The sequence below is a fragment of the Mercurialis annua genome, linkage group LG1-X (genome assembly GCF_937616625.2).
Source record: "Mercurialis annua linkage group LG1-X, ddMerAnnu1.2, whole genome shotgun sequence".
Classification (NCBI taxonomy): Eukaryota; Viridiplantae; Streptophyta; class Magnoliopsida; order Malpighiales; family Euphorbiaceae; genus Mercurialis; species Mercurialis annua.
This window is the reverse complement of record NC_065570.1, coordinates 60,151,045-60,165,598: the sequence shown is the minus strand read 5'-3', so window position 1 is coordinate 60,165,598 and position 14,554 is coordinate 60,151,045. Positions and strand designations below refer to the sequence as shown.

Sequence of the window (14,554 nt, the reverse complement as noted above, 5' to 3'; positions counted from 1 at the left end):
CACTCTGGCTGATTTCAACTTTAAGAAATATCTCTCTTTCGAAGCACATGATTGACTTATTCTGTCTTTCATTGGCTCTCATTTTCAAGATTTTCGTGAGATGTGTTTGAAAAGTTGGCTTATATTTAAAATCTTAATTATAAAATTTGATGGTGAAACCATCAGAATGTTGCCAATCCAGGATCGAGAAGTTCAACTATTCCGAATCCTGCTGGTTATGTATAAGGTTCCAAGATGGTAATATTGTTTGCCTGAGCATTCTGCGAACACTTTTAAGCTGAGGAAATTTCGTATGTAATTTCTATTGCTAAGGATGATTTTGGTTGAATGTACAAGTTTATGGCGTTTCTGCAAAGAGGTTGCGTCCAACTCTTTTATCTCACTCGCGGAAAGATTAAATAGAGTGGTGCACAAAAAACAGCAAAAGGGCAACAGCACGCCTATAAAAATAAACGAATTGGCATATTCATTTATTTTCCTAAGGTTCCTGATAAAGAAGCAACCAACTGAATTCCCGTGATCTATCGCTGGATACAACCAAGGGGTGAGCAAATGATAGAAATCAAATTACTTTGTATTTTTAATTGAACGGACCTAATTAATAGAAATTGAATTAACTGAATTTAAAAAAATATAAATTTTTTTTTTTTTTTTTTTTTATCAAAGGTGGAAATCGACTCTTTAGAGTCTCATGTTAGTTGTTAGTTACCGAGGCGTGGTTCGAACCCACAACCTCTCGATGCACTTAGAGACGCCTTAACCATTCAGGCTAGGCCCACATTGGCATATAAAATTGAATAGACCAAATTACTTGGTTAATTTTATTAAATTGATAAAAATATAAAAACATAAAGAATAGTTATTAATAGAAAACATTGGGCTGATTTGGTTAATTAAATTTATACTGTAATTTTGTTAATCATTATTGAATCAATTCTTTTCTTATTAATCAAACTGAACCAACTAAAGTAACTGAATTAATTGAATAGTTTTAATCGAATTAATTAAAATATATCGATTAATTCGACTGAATTTTAACTCACCGGCCCTATTCAATCCTTAAAACCAGTGTTTTAAAAACCGAACCGGTAACAGAACCGGTAAAGTCACCGGTTTACGGTTCAACCGGTTCAACCGGTTATATTCCCGGTTGAACCGTTTAATATAAATCAGCAGTGTATTTATTTTCCGTGGTTGCCTTATTCAAGACATATTTTTCAACCTGACATACCTGCCAAAAATAGGGAAGAGTGAACTAAATTGATTATTTATATATTTTCATTTAATATCCAAGGCCCCACCAATTTTTCTTTCTCTATTTAAAATTTAAAATTATTTTCTATTAGTACATTGTACTTCCTATTCTATTACTTCTCTTCCTATTTTGTATTATTTCTATGTCAAATCAACTCAACTCCATTCATAATTTTTCTTTCATTTTTCATTTTTTTCCTTCTTCTTCTTCTTCTGTCTCCTGCTTTCTTCTTCTTCTTCACCTTTTTTAATTTTATTTGTTTTTCTATGCAATCAACGATTATACATAAAACAAAAGATGACTAATCTTTACTCTCTCTAGTATGTTTTATTCTTTTTCTTTATATTCTTAACTCATACTTCTCTTTTATGTATGGCAAAAGGGCTCAAAAACTACCGAGCTTTCAATTTTTTTTCAATAACACCCTCACCTTGTAATTTTGTCAATAGCACCCTATTTCGTATTTTTCAATTTCAATAGCACCCTAATTGAGAAAATTAGATGATTTGATTACTATAAGGATGAAAATTTTCAAAAGAACTAAATTTAAAGGTGAAATTATACTTTTTTCTACTTGAACACATTTAAACAAGTCCTTTTAACTTAAAAAAAATTCAAATAAGTCCTCGATAAATGAGTTTAATTTGATGATTTAGGGTGCTATTGAAATCGAAAAATACGAAATAGGGTGCTATTGACAAAATTACAAGGTCGGGGTGCTATTGAAATCCAAAAATACGAAATAGGGTGCTATTGAAAAAATTACAAGGTCAGGGTGCTATTGAAAAAAAAATGAAAGGTGGGTAGTTTTTGAGCCCTTTTGCCTTTATGTATAAATATATTAGGGTCTGGTGTTGTTTTTTGACACAATTGAATAATAAGTTAGTATAAAATTTTAAAAGATGGGTTATTGTTGAAATGGTTTTGAGACCTCTGTAAATCAGTTTATATAAATCTGCAGCGAATATGAAGAAAGAAAATAACCGGCCGGTTTTTCCGGTTCAACCGATTTTATAAATGTCCGATTATCCGGTTTTTTGCGGTTTAAAGAGGTCTAACCGGATATCCGGTTTTTGAACTGAAATGAACCGGCCAGACCCCCGGTTCCCGGTTCAACCGGTCGAACCGGCCGGTCCGATCCGGTTTTTAAAACACTGCTTAAAACACGATTCTCAAGTTTCAAGGTGATGCGTTTACTCATCGCACAGTCTTTCTACTACTACTAAGTACTAACATTAGCCTTCTTGGAGATCCGCAAGGTCTCTCGGAAATGTAAATCTCCACGTGTCCATCAATGTAAAGTCCATACTCTACGCAACCGTTCACGTGGCACGCGTACGACAAATAAATAAGCACCATCATCCAACCGGCCCGTTTCCGATCTCGTCTCTCTGCCCCATCACCATCAAAAAAATGAACAACTCTTGTGCTATACTAATCTCACTCTCTTTTAACGAGACCTTTTAATTTCACTCTCTTTATTCCAAAAGCCAAAAGAAAACGAATCGGTAAGATGCTTCGCTCACCACCTCCACTTCTTCACTGCGATTCTTCCATTTCTGCTGCTCAAATAAAACCTCTCAATGCATCACCATTTCCATTTAACAACGATACTAGTACTAACATGGGGTAATATATATGATTCAAATAACCGTTATATTTCTAATATTCGCCTTCTAATTCTCCGTTTTTGTATACCTTACTTAATTAATCAGATATCTCCTTGACCGTGTCTAAGTTTGTTGTAGATTGAAGTTTACTAAACAGAGCTCCAGTAGCAGTATCTTTCGAACTTTCAACCAGGCATGTATTATTCATCGCATTTTACACTTTGATTTTCGGTTATCGATATGTCAAACTCTGATTTTTAGTTTTGGCATAGATTAGACACGACGTCGTATTAGACATACCAGACCTGGCCTTGTTTATGCTCGTGGCAGTGCTCAAGAGCGTGTGCTTCAAGTCAGTATTCGCATATTTGATATGTGAAGTGAGATTAGTTTATTGTTTTTGATGTGATTAATTTTGTGTTTTGTTTTTTCTTACAGGAAGAGGAAGTGGCTCAGATAACAGAAACGACGCCGTCTTTTAAGCTATTTCCAGGCCAGGCATTCCCGTTGGGAGTGTCTTTAGTTGATAATGGAATCAACTTTGCTATATTTTCACAGCATGCTACTTCTGTCACTCTTTGCCTATCACTTCCGCAGAGGTACTATTCAAATTTGTAATATACAGTATGCCTTTGGTTAGTTGCTTAGTTATGACATGCTATGAATGCATTGTGTATTTTATTTACATAAGGGGAGGGAGAGCTAGTTTGGATGGTGAATTGATTGAGATGGATTTGGATCCTCGCACGAACAAGACAGGAGACATTTGGCATGTTTGTGTTGAGGTATCCTTACTTTTATACCCTTTTAACTTTCTTTGCACACACAATATCTTTTGTTATGTATCTTTTAATTTTAATACAGTCTTTATTTAAAACTACATAATCCAAGTTAATTGAGCTGAGCCAAGTTTGAATAATGGATATGAAAATTTTAGTGCTGTAACTTTAACTTTAATGTAGTTCTGCAACTGTTTGAGTATGATTCTTTATGTGCATTTTACCAATGTATTTGTCCGAGGAGCGAGGACGTGTTACTTGATGATTTAAGTATATTAAGACTAGAAGTTAGTTACTGCTCGTTTTGTGGATATCATTTATGCTAATTATTTACATAAATATTTATACTCATACTTGTGTTGACTGTTGCTTGGTTTACGGATGTCATTTTTGTACACGCAGGATTTGCCTCGCAGCAATGTGCTTTACGGTTATCGGATGGATGGTCCAAAAACTTGGGATCAAGGGCATCGATTTGACAAGAATATTGTGCTGTTAGATCCTTATGCCAAGCTAGTTGAAGGTCGCCGACATTTTGGAGATGCTAGCCATAAGATGTGTAAATTTCTCGGAACATATGATTTTGATAGTTTACATTTTGACTGGGGAGATAATTACAAGCTTCCAAACATATCAGAGGTACCTAAAGTTACTTACAGGGCTCTGTGTCCTATGTATAGATTTATTTTTCCCTTATTGTATTTTTCTGTCTCAAATTTTGCTATCTTCTGCATATACTCTGTATGAACTTGCATTTCATTAACACATTACATTTTAAATTTTTTCTCATCTTTCATACATTTGTGTCCGTCTTTGCAGAATGATCTTGTTATATATGAAATGAATGTCCGTGCATTTACAGCTGATAATTCAAGCGGTTTGGAGCCGAAAATACGTGGGAGTTATCTTGGCGTAATTGAGCAGGTGATTACATTATTTAGGTGACTGAATATGATATTTGATATTATTGTGATCTTAAAGCATGTCTTAATTTCAACTTGATACTGAGAGTGGTTTTAGTAGCTGAGAAACTTTTTAAACTGTTCAATAACAAAATAATCAATCCAAAAAAGCTACTAGTTGCAACCTAAAATCATCTATTAGTTTTTTTTTATTATGCTTTTTACTTATGTCTGTCAAAGAGAGACCGGACCGGAGCCCGAAATTCTAATGGAGGTCAGTAAGCCAGAGTCTGACCAGGAGGAAGATAATGAGAGCCTCCCCTCACTCCCGGAAAGACTAGCATCAGATGACCTTGGTAGTTGATTCTGTGTTGATATATTGAAAACAGAGCAGAAGATGATCAAAGAAGAGGAGTTTGAACCTTCGTAATTTTTGAATGTATTATTTTAATATTTTTAGGGTTTCTTTTTTAACTAACTATTTTGTTTATGTGTTATTTTTTAAAAGCCCAAAACCTAGAGTTTATGCAGCCTGCGCTTTGCGCCTGAGGCGCGCTGGATGACGGTGGATACCTGAGGTGTTTCTCAGGTGCACCACCTGCGCTTTGCGCTTTTCTAGCGCCTAGGCGTCGTGCCTCAGTCGCACTTTTAACAACTATGATCTATAATGCAACAATCATGGAAAAAATCACATGTGTCATAAATTGTTGATGTTCTGTTTACAAATTGCTGCTTCATAATTTGGATACTGCTAGCTTCATGAGTGAAAGGTTCTTTAGCTTTTTCAGTTTTTTGTTCAAAAAAATGCAGAGAATTTTAAAGAGGCATCTAAACCATGCCATGCTGCATGAGCTTATCACTAATGCTAATCATGTGTCAATTCCTTGATCATCTTTTGGTTGGTAATAATAGCAGTTGCTATGTTGCTGTTTTTAGATATGCCAAACCTGACAATTATTTTTTATTGAACTTTAGATCCCACACCTTCTAGAGCTTGGTGTTAATGCAGTGGAGTTGTTGCCTGTGTTTGAATTTGATGAATTTGAGTTTCAGAGGCGCCCAAACCCTAGAGATCATATGGTAAAGTAAAATTGTAATTGTTTATGCCTTTTTCTCTGAACTGTCTTAGATAATAAGTTGATTTTATTTTACTTGTTGATTTAGCTATGAAGATTCATCTACAATTTTACTATTAAATAATTCCTTTGCCCTTATATATTATTAACATTTAGACCAGTTCCATAAATGTTTTACATCTTTTTTTCTTTTATATTTGTTGACAAATATTTTGGGCCATGCGAGAAAGAAGAGCCTGTAATAAGTAGGACTTGTGGGTATGGTAGATAACTCTTCATGTTTGTCATATATGTGTCTGGAGATGTTCCTATGTTTCTGAATATGAAATTATCGATGTTCTACGTGTGTAGGTAAATTGGTTTTTTCTAAGAATGGGATTGTTATGCCATTTGGCTTTACATGAATGTAGCTGTAGAGATTGTAGGCAAAAGAGACGATTGAATTGAAATCAGAAGAATGAACCCTCAACTTAAGCATTTTCAAGTTCAAAAAAGTCATCATAAATGGTATTCTATTTTAAAACAAAATTTAAAGCAGAATATGTTTGTGGACGGCCAATAGATGCACTGTGATAAAACACGAGACACTAAATATTTGTGTTGGAGACTCAATTTGAGCCCCAAATAAGATGTTAACCTATCGGTTTTTCTTTTCTCTTCTTGAAGATAAATACATGGGGGTACTCGACCATAAATTTCTTTGCTCCTATGAGTCGTTATGCTAGCGATGGTGGAGGACCATGTAATGCATCTCGAGAGTTTAAGGAAATGGTTAAAGCCTTACATGGTGCTGGCATTGAGGTAAAATCCGTTCTTTTCTCCAGATGGAATATTAAACACCCTGAAATCAATTCTTTTTTTATTCTAATATCGCGAGTCTCTACATTTATAAGCACGCATGCACTGTCAAATGCTGTTGGAAGTTTATGTTGAATCAGTTTATTGATGCTTCTACAAGGTTATTCTGGATGTTGTCTACAATCATACCAATGAGGCTGGAGACAAATACTCGTATACCACTTCCTTCCGTGGGATAGACAATAAGGTCATTTAATTTAAATCATTTAAGCTTTTGTTTGCTTTGCGGTTCTGCTGTAATTGTGTTTGCTGGTAAATTGTTTTTACTGGTTAGTTGATGCAGAATATTTTAGATAACTTAAATGTTTTACTTTTAAATGACTTTTTATTTTGTTGGAGGGGTTTCGGAAATTACATTTCATAGGATCCCTTTTAAATTAATTGATTATTGAGGAAATAAATCTCATATGAAGTTCAGTTTCTTATTCGAAGTTCTTTGATCTTGAGGATTTAGTCTTGTTTGCTTCTAGTTTGGTATTCAGAAGCAGCACTATTGTGTTCAAACTGACCAGCTTTGGATACTCTTTTGCCAAAGACAAACTGTGTCCAGAAGCGTTTGTCATAAATTAGTTATATGTTAGTTATATTGGTCTTAATAAGTCATTTAAGGAAGATTTATGGAAAACGTTTCTTTCCCTTTCTTGAATATGCAACTCATTATATGTAACTATCATTTGGATATTTTTTTACAATACCATATCTTATTAATTTTTTTGCAGGTATATTACTTGTTGGACCTAAACAACAATGACCACTTTCTGAATTTTTCTGGATGTGGTAATTTTAACCTAGATTTTCTTGTTCTAGATTTTTAGGAACCTTTTTAAGTCATTTTTTCCATTAAAACCAAAAGTCCTGAATGCTGTGACAACATATAGTGTCAATAGGATTAAAATAATGGAAGCAATGGAGAGATGGACTTAACCAAGCTGTAATCCAGTGAAACTGATCACAAGTTATTTTATCTTTCTTTCTTTTTTGAGGGGGTTCACAAAACTGAGCTGAACAGTGGCCAGAATCTCTCTGATTAAATTACAAAACATTATTATGCATTTCTTTTAGAGGATCATCATGCATTTTCGAAGATCTCTCAGCTATCTTATTATTCTTCAGGAAACACATTGAACTGTAACCATCCTGTGGTGATGGAACTCATTCTGGAAAGCCTAAGACACTGGTATGGCTGAGCTGCAATTATTAACCATGCTTAACTTCTTTATTAGGCATTTAATAAATAATCTATAAAAAAAATTATAGTCTTGAACGATGAGTTAATAAAAGTAATTGAGGATGTTTTCTTATTTTGCTATTTATCAAAGAGCTTGGACTGAATGCCAGATAAAGTTGCTACTTGTGCTTAAGTTGATTAGTATTATTTAGCTCTCCCGAGTTTTTGAGGTCTTATTGTTGTATGAAGTTTAAACTTTTGTCAAATTTATATTTCTTTTTTGCTCCTTTTGAACCATAGTTATTGTCACATTGCAACCTTTCTTTTTGTGCGTTCAAATGTTTATGAGCTATGCAGCGAGACATCGGTCTCCTTTCGTCAAATCCCTACCAGAATTGAACTTGAGATTTTTCATTCAAGTAATTCTAGATTTTTCTGCCAAGGTGTCTTGTTACTAGGCTTTACTTCACTACATTATTATATTTTCTTATCCTTTTGTTTGCTGAACCTGCAGGGTCAAAGAATATCATGTGGATGGATTTCGATTTGACCTTGCAAGTGTACTTTGTCGAGGAACTGACGGCTCTCCTCTTGATACTCCTCCAATTATTAGGGTAATGAATTCATGTGTATCTGAATGTGTTGTTTAAGATTGGATGATATACATATCTTCTATGTGGGAATTGAACGAAAAGCTTATGAATTGTTAGGAATTCTATTCTGAAAGTGGGAAAATTCTTGATCTATACTATTTTCCTGGGGGTCGTCGCTGGTTTTCTTATTTGGAATTGAAGTTTAAATAGCATCTTCATTCCTGTTATATAGCTGTATATATCTAAGTGTTTCTGTGGGCATGATCTGAAAAATTAGGCAAGAGAAGCAAAGATTACTGCTAGTTATTGCAAGAGAACAAGCAACAGTTTTTATAGCATCGAAGGATGTGGCTGTGCAACCCTCTAGAGAAAACAATTAGTCATGCTACTGTGTTAGGATAAGGAAACAAGATTTGAAAAATTAACCATGCTAAAGCATTTCATGTCTCTTCATCTATTTTATTTCATTTAGGAAAACACTCTCTAGGTTAAGATGCAGGATATTTGGCAGAATACAAAAGTATATCAAGTGGGGCCTTAAGTTGGCAGAAAGTATCAGGCAATACTCCCCATGATTCTGTTGCTTTGAAAGTCACAAAAGCAAATGTCCTTAGAGCTAGAGTTGGTGTTGAAGTTAATGCATCGCACATGTGGGATGGGCACATAGTACGCAGTCAAGTTGGTTTTCATTATGTTCAGTGTTTACGAACTTTTTCTAGTTAACTTAATGCCGCACATGATGAGGCAGTTGTTGTGGTGTATTGACTTGATATTGTTTAATGAACCAGGCAATTGTCAAAGACGCTATTCTATCAAGATGTAAAATTATTGCGGAGCCTTGGGATTGTGGAGGCCTTTATCTGGTTGGAAAATTTCCTAACTGGGATAGGTAATTTCATTTTTGTTACCATCATATATAGTACTCATCCAATCATTGGGTGGATTTCCACTATTATTCTCAAATATCTCTTTGCTTCTGCATTTAGATAAGATATTACTTTTTCTTTGCTGTGAAGAGTTCTTTCTTTTTCTTATGTGTTGACCTTCCTGAACTCCTGATATTATCAAATGACTTTTGTCCTTATTCTTCTTGCCAGTGCTCTTCTGTTACTATTATTTTATCATGAAACCTTGCATTTCAATTTGGTCAACTATTTATTTTTTTCAAGAAATCGCATGCTTATTAAGAAGCTTGGGACCTTATTTCCACTTGTCCTATTGTGCAGGTGGGCTGAATGGAATGGAAAGTACCGTGATGACATTAGAAGATATATCAAGGTGATTACTCAGAAAAACATCACTTATTCACAATGAAATGATAGCTAGATAAAGATGTAATGAAGAGTTTGTTCACTATGAAAAGCTTGCCAGTTAGATTGATGGCTGAATAGCTCATATGAAGTGATTGTGATGAAGTTATTCTGTGATTAATGATTATAACTGAACTTCCAGAAAATAATAAACAAACCAACTGCACTTTCAGACAGTAATGCATTCATTTGTGTTTGTTTTTTATAGATTTTTTATTTGAGTGTCTAAAAGCTTGAAACTTTAACTACTGACCTTATTACATACATTTTGATTTCTTTGTGCATCTTTTCTACCATTTTTTTGTTGGCCTTTTCTAGAGTTACTTTGTTTTTACTCTACTTTGCCTATTTTACCATTGGATGAAAGTGATTGTAATTCATCCAATGGTGATAATTGGACAAAGTAACATTTACTTAGCAAAAAACAAAGTAACCTTAGAAAGCACTGTTTTTGTTTATGCCATTGCTTATTGGCTTTTACTGGTGCTATTATTGCGAGGGTAACTCTAGAACATGACTACCATCTGAAGTTTCATTTTCATAGTGTAATTTTGTTTGCTATAGGGTGATTCTGGTATGAAAGGGAGTTTTGCAACTCGTGTTGCTGGATCTGCTGACCTTTACAGTGTAAGCATCATTGATGTCATGAATATAACCAATTTTTGAAGTTACTATCTACTTCCTCCTGCATAATGTACTACTTGTGCACTAAACTTTACCTATGGTTAAAGGTGATGCATAATATTTTTCTCATTTTACAGGTGAATAAGCGCAAGCCTTACCATAGCATTAATTTTGTAATAGCACATGATGGATTCACATTACGTGATCTTGTTTCATACAATTTTAAGGTATGCATAAATGTGAATGATTGAATAATCAATTCATCATACAGATTCTGGGGCTTTTACTCTATTGTTGTTTGTAGCATAATGAGGCTAATGGAGAGGGTGGAAATGATGGATGCAATGACAATTTTAGCTGGAATTGTGGCTTTGAAGGTAGGTCAAATATTTGCGTTGCATCTTTGTTTTTAGATAATTCAATCATAAAAATGAAAATAACACGTACCGAACTAGAAGATTTACTTCTTTAGTATTAAGTAATAGAAATTCTATAACTTTTGGTCATCATATACTTTTGGACTTTTACTTTTTGCAAAATGCTATTTCACATTCTAATTTCATTTAGTCTGCACATGATTCATTCTTTTTCTTTCTTCCTTGCAAAATCTCTTGAGTACTTTTGGCTGTCCCATGAAGTTCACTCAACAATGAATAATCTGCACTCTAAATTTCAAGAATTTCTCTACCAGCTTGAAATACGTTTGTGCATTATTGTTATCCTATATGAATTAAAAGTCAAGATGCTTATGATGTAGCTTTTCCTTCTAGCAATGTGACATGCTCATATGAATTCTCATTTCCAGCAACTCATCTCTTCTCTAAAACAGTCAGGCTTTAGCTTGTAAACTCTTTGTAAAAGTTATAGATATATCATGTACAAGTATTTGTCCTAACCTTGCAATTTGTTAGGTGGAATGATCAAGGGACACATAACATCAAAACTTAATTTTATTCACAATCAAATTAATCTGAGTGTTCAGTGTTTTGCTGTTTCAGGAATAATGTACTTTTTTTCTATATAGATTTTTCCTTGTTCTATTCATTTTTTATGATGGAATTGTATATTTATATTTATTTACTCGGCAGGAGAGACTGATGATCCTAATGTAAAAGCTTTACGTTCCCGCCAAATGAAAAATCTCCATTTGGCACTAATGATATCTCAGGTGAAGAGCAAAGTGAATTTCATGCATGTCATGCTAGCACAATTTTTATAATACCTAGTCAGCATGCATAAATTGATTTCTCTGAACCATTTTCAGTTTTCCATGCATCTTATTGTGATACAGATTTAGTTGGTTGGTTGACTTTAAAGTAGCTAACTATATTTGTAAGGAAATTTTTTGCTTGGTTCTTTAATTTGTAAGCATAGCTACTATGTCCATTAAGTTACTCGAATGATGAGATCTTCTTGTTGATTTTATTAGGGGACACCAATGATGCTAATGGGGGATGAGTATGGGCATACTCGGTACGGAAATAACAACAGCTATGGACATGACACTTCCATTAACAATTTCCAGTGGGGACTTGTAAGTTTCTCTGTTCAGATTGTTGCTGTTTGACACATTTTTCAATTGAAGGCTGACTTGCTTGATCTTTCGAGATATAGTTGGACGCACAAAGGAGCGGTCACTTCAGGTTTTTCTCTGAGGTCATAAACTTTCGGAAAATGCATCAATTATTTCGCCATGACAATTTTCTCAACAAAGTATGTCTATTATTAAGACTTGCATTGATTTTATGTATCTGTAACTTTGACTTATAAAACATATTATAAATGATCTATTGTATATATATGCAGAATGATGTCACGTGGCATGAGGATAATTGGGACAATAGTGAAAGCAAATTTCTTGCATTCACGTAAGAGATCATAAGTGTTTCTCAATGAATTGTGGTGGTTTGATATGTGCATTAAACATTCGCCAGGGTGTGATAATCGTGTACTGGATGGTAGCCATGGGTTTTAGAATTCTAGCTATCCGTTTGTCTCTTTGATCAGGCAATCAAGAAAGTGCTTCACTAGTATCTAGCTTCTTTTACATAAAGTAATGAGTTATTGGAGCCAGAAAACAGGATTTTTTTTATCAGTCTTTAAGTGCAAATATATGTTATCTTTATATTGCTTATTGTACTTGTTCATTGAAATGATGATAGGCATAATGGCATCTATAGCCTTTTCATGGCATTTAATCAGAATAAAAGCTGACTTTTAGTTTCTTGAGCTTATAAAGCACGAATTGTTTCCAAAATGATGATTTTATGTGTCGCATTAGCTGACAACTTGTATCGGAACTTGTTATGTAGGCTTCATGAGAGCAATGGAGCAGATATCTATTTGGCATTTAATGCTCACAACTACTTTGTTAAAGCTGCAATACCCCCAGCACCATCAAAGAGGAGTTGGTTTCGTGTGGTTAGCTTTGCTTTTCCTTCTGTCAAACGTGCCAAATTTTTATGCTCTTGCTTTTAATTGGTTTTACCTCTTGCTGCTAATTTTGTCATGTAGATGTAGCAAATTATATAAGACTTGATCTTAATATGTTCACTACTAATTGCATGCTGTGTTGAATTTATGCCGTTTGCATTAGACATGAAGCAAAGTTAAATCTTGAATAAAGTTTACTGACAACGCATATGCATGAATTAGGTTTATTAATTATTCATCTTTCATAATGAATCACTTTGATTTGAATTATAGTTAAAAAAAAGCTCCTGTCCAACTGCAGGCGGACACCAATCTCGAGTCACCAAACGACTTCGTCCCTGAAGGTGTCCCGGGCATTGGGAGTGTCTATAACGTAGCTCCGTATTCTTCAATTCTTCTAGAAGCTAAACTGGCATGACGGCAAGCTGTTGACAAATGAATATCTTGAAGAACTTACTCTTAGCATCCGATTATTGAGTTGGCAGAAAGATCTTGCTTTCATGCTTCTAGAACATTGGCTTCATATCTGAAGTGACCCATACTCCACTCTTAGCGACTGGATCCAATCAAGATAGTAAGTATCACCATTGACACCTTTTGGTGTATACTTGCTTTGCTGTTACACCAATCTACCAATGACTTCAAATCATGCCACGGTTATAAATTGTAGATGCCGTATCACAATCTGTACATATACTGTGCAAGGCGGGAATTGCAAGTATATAATAACAATGTCAATATTGTGGTAAATATTACAAACTTAATAATTAAAATGATGCTGTGATTTTTACTTCGTACTTGTATGTCACTTTGACCTACACATACCTGGCAGCTCAGCCAGAAATCACTACGGTCATTCCTCGTTCTCTGCCCAAGCAAGCCATCTTGGTATTTGTACGTTGGAGAATAAAATTTATTTATAAATGCATATACTTTTGTTTGTTAATCGGTTCAAGTTAGAAATTTTTTTGACTAATTTTTTTTTTAAGAAACAGGACTGTACAAGGGAACTTTCACTGTAAAAAATGTTAGTTGACCCAATTATGTTAGAAAATACCAAATCTTTTCAACTTATATTTAATTATAACTATTTTTTAATTTTGTTAATCACAGTTTTTTTGTAATAAGCATTTGACTATAATTGATTTGTACTTAACAAAATGAAACTACAGTTGATGAAATTAAAAGATTGGTTATAATTAAAAAGAATATCTAAGTTGATTGGCCTTTTTAGATGAATACTTGATTAGGCAGCTAGAAAAGAAAACTACCTTATTTGAGCTGTGATTGTGGGATTTTAGAAGGTTAGTAGTCTGTTTTGGAGTTGTAATGCACAATAGTGAAGACTTTAAAATCCTTGTTTTAGCACCGAATAGAAGAAATTTCAAAGATATTGACATATTTTAAGCTGAAATTTCAAAGATATAAGAGTCTTTTAAATATTTATCTAATATTTGGGATTTAGTTGTTGAGTGCTTATCTTGTAATCCAAGGTTGGCAAATGCTGAAAATGGGAATAGTTCAATTACATAAGCATTAATTCTGCATTTGCTATGGTAGCAACTGTACCATCACTACTGATGTAATTTGAGCAAAGCATTGTTACAGCATCGGTTACAATATCACTTCTTTTTCTTTTTGGGTTTATTTTAAGACCACCAGGTGTCATTATGTCGCAATATCATGAAGTTAAGCATTCAAATTAGAGGTCATTATGGTAGAATTCAGTTCAGTTTAGCTAATTTTAAAATCAGACCATGTTTTAATGGATAATACAAAAACCAAATCACATCAAATTTTTATACATAATTTTTTTTCAATTAATCAATTTTACTACTAATTTTGTCCTGTTTGATTTTATGTAAGATAAATTAGAATTATACTCCTGTCAAATAGACTTGTCCATTTTTTTTTCTTTATCACATAATTTTAAAAAACGATTAATA

General features: G+C 33.8%; 1 protein-coding gene across 2 annotated transcripts; it reads left to right on the top strand.

Annotated features, from left to right (window-relative positions):
• Positions 1 to 2,451: 2,451 nt before the first annotated feature.
• Positions 2,452 to 13,554, top strand: LOC126653662 (isoamylase 3, chloroplastic). Of its 2 annotated transcripts, none has more exons than XM_050347603.2 (24): positions 2,452 to 2,884; positions 3,004 to 3,058; positions 3,143 to 3,217; positions 3,304 to 3,464; positions 3,557 to 3,650; positions 4,047 to 4,283; positions 4,464 to 4,568; positions 5,522 to 5,626; positions 6,289 to 6,423; positions 6,581 to 6,667; positions 7,200 to 7,257; positions 7,594 to 7,657; positions 8,163 to 8,262; positions 9,030 to 9,130; positions 9,468 to 9,519; positions 10,116 to 10,178; positions 10,313 to 10,402; positions 10,480 to 10,552; positions 11,264 to 11,343; positions 11,605 to 11,709; positions 11,790 to 11,888; positions 11,982 to 12,043; positions 12,488 to 12,596; positions 12,910 to 13,554. In XM_050347603.2, exons 1-24 carry the CDS (start codon positions 2,769 to 2,771, stop codon positions 13,024 to 13,026), a joined length of 2,343 nt encoding a protein of 780 aa, XP_050203560.1. In that variant the 5' UTR covers positions 2,452 to 2,768; the 3' UTR covers positions 13,027 to 13,554. The 2 variants fall into 2 exon arrangements, with proteins under 2 accessions (XP_050203560.1, XP_050203566.1); XM_050347609.2 differs by having other exon boundaries at positions 2,994 to 3,058.
• Positions 13,555 to 14,554: the final 1,000 nt, after the last annotated feature.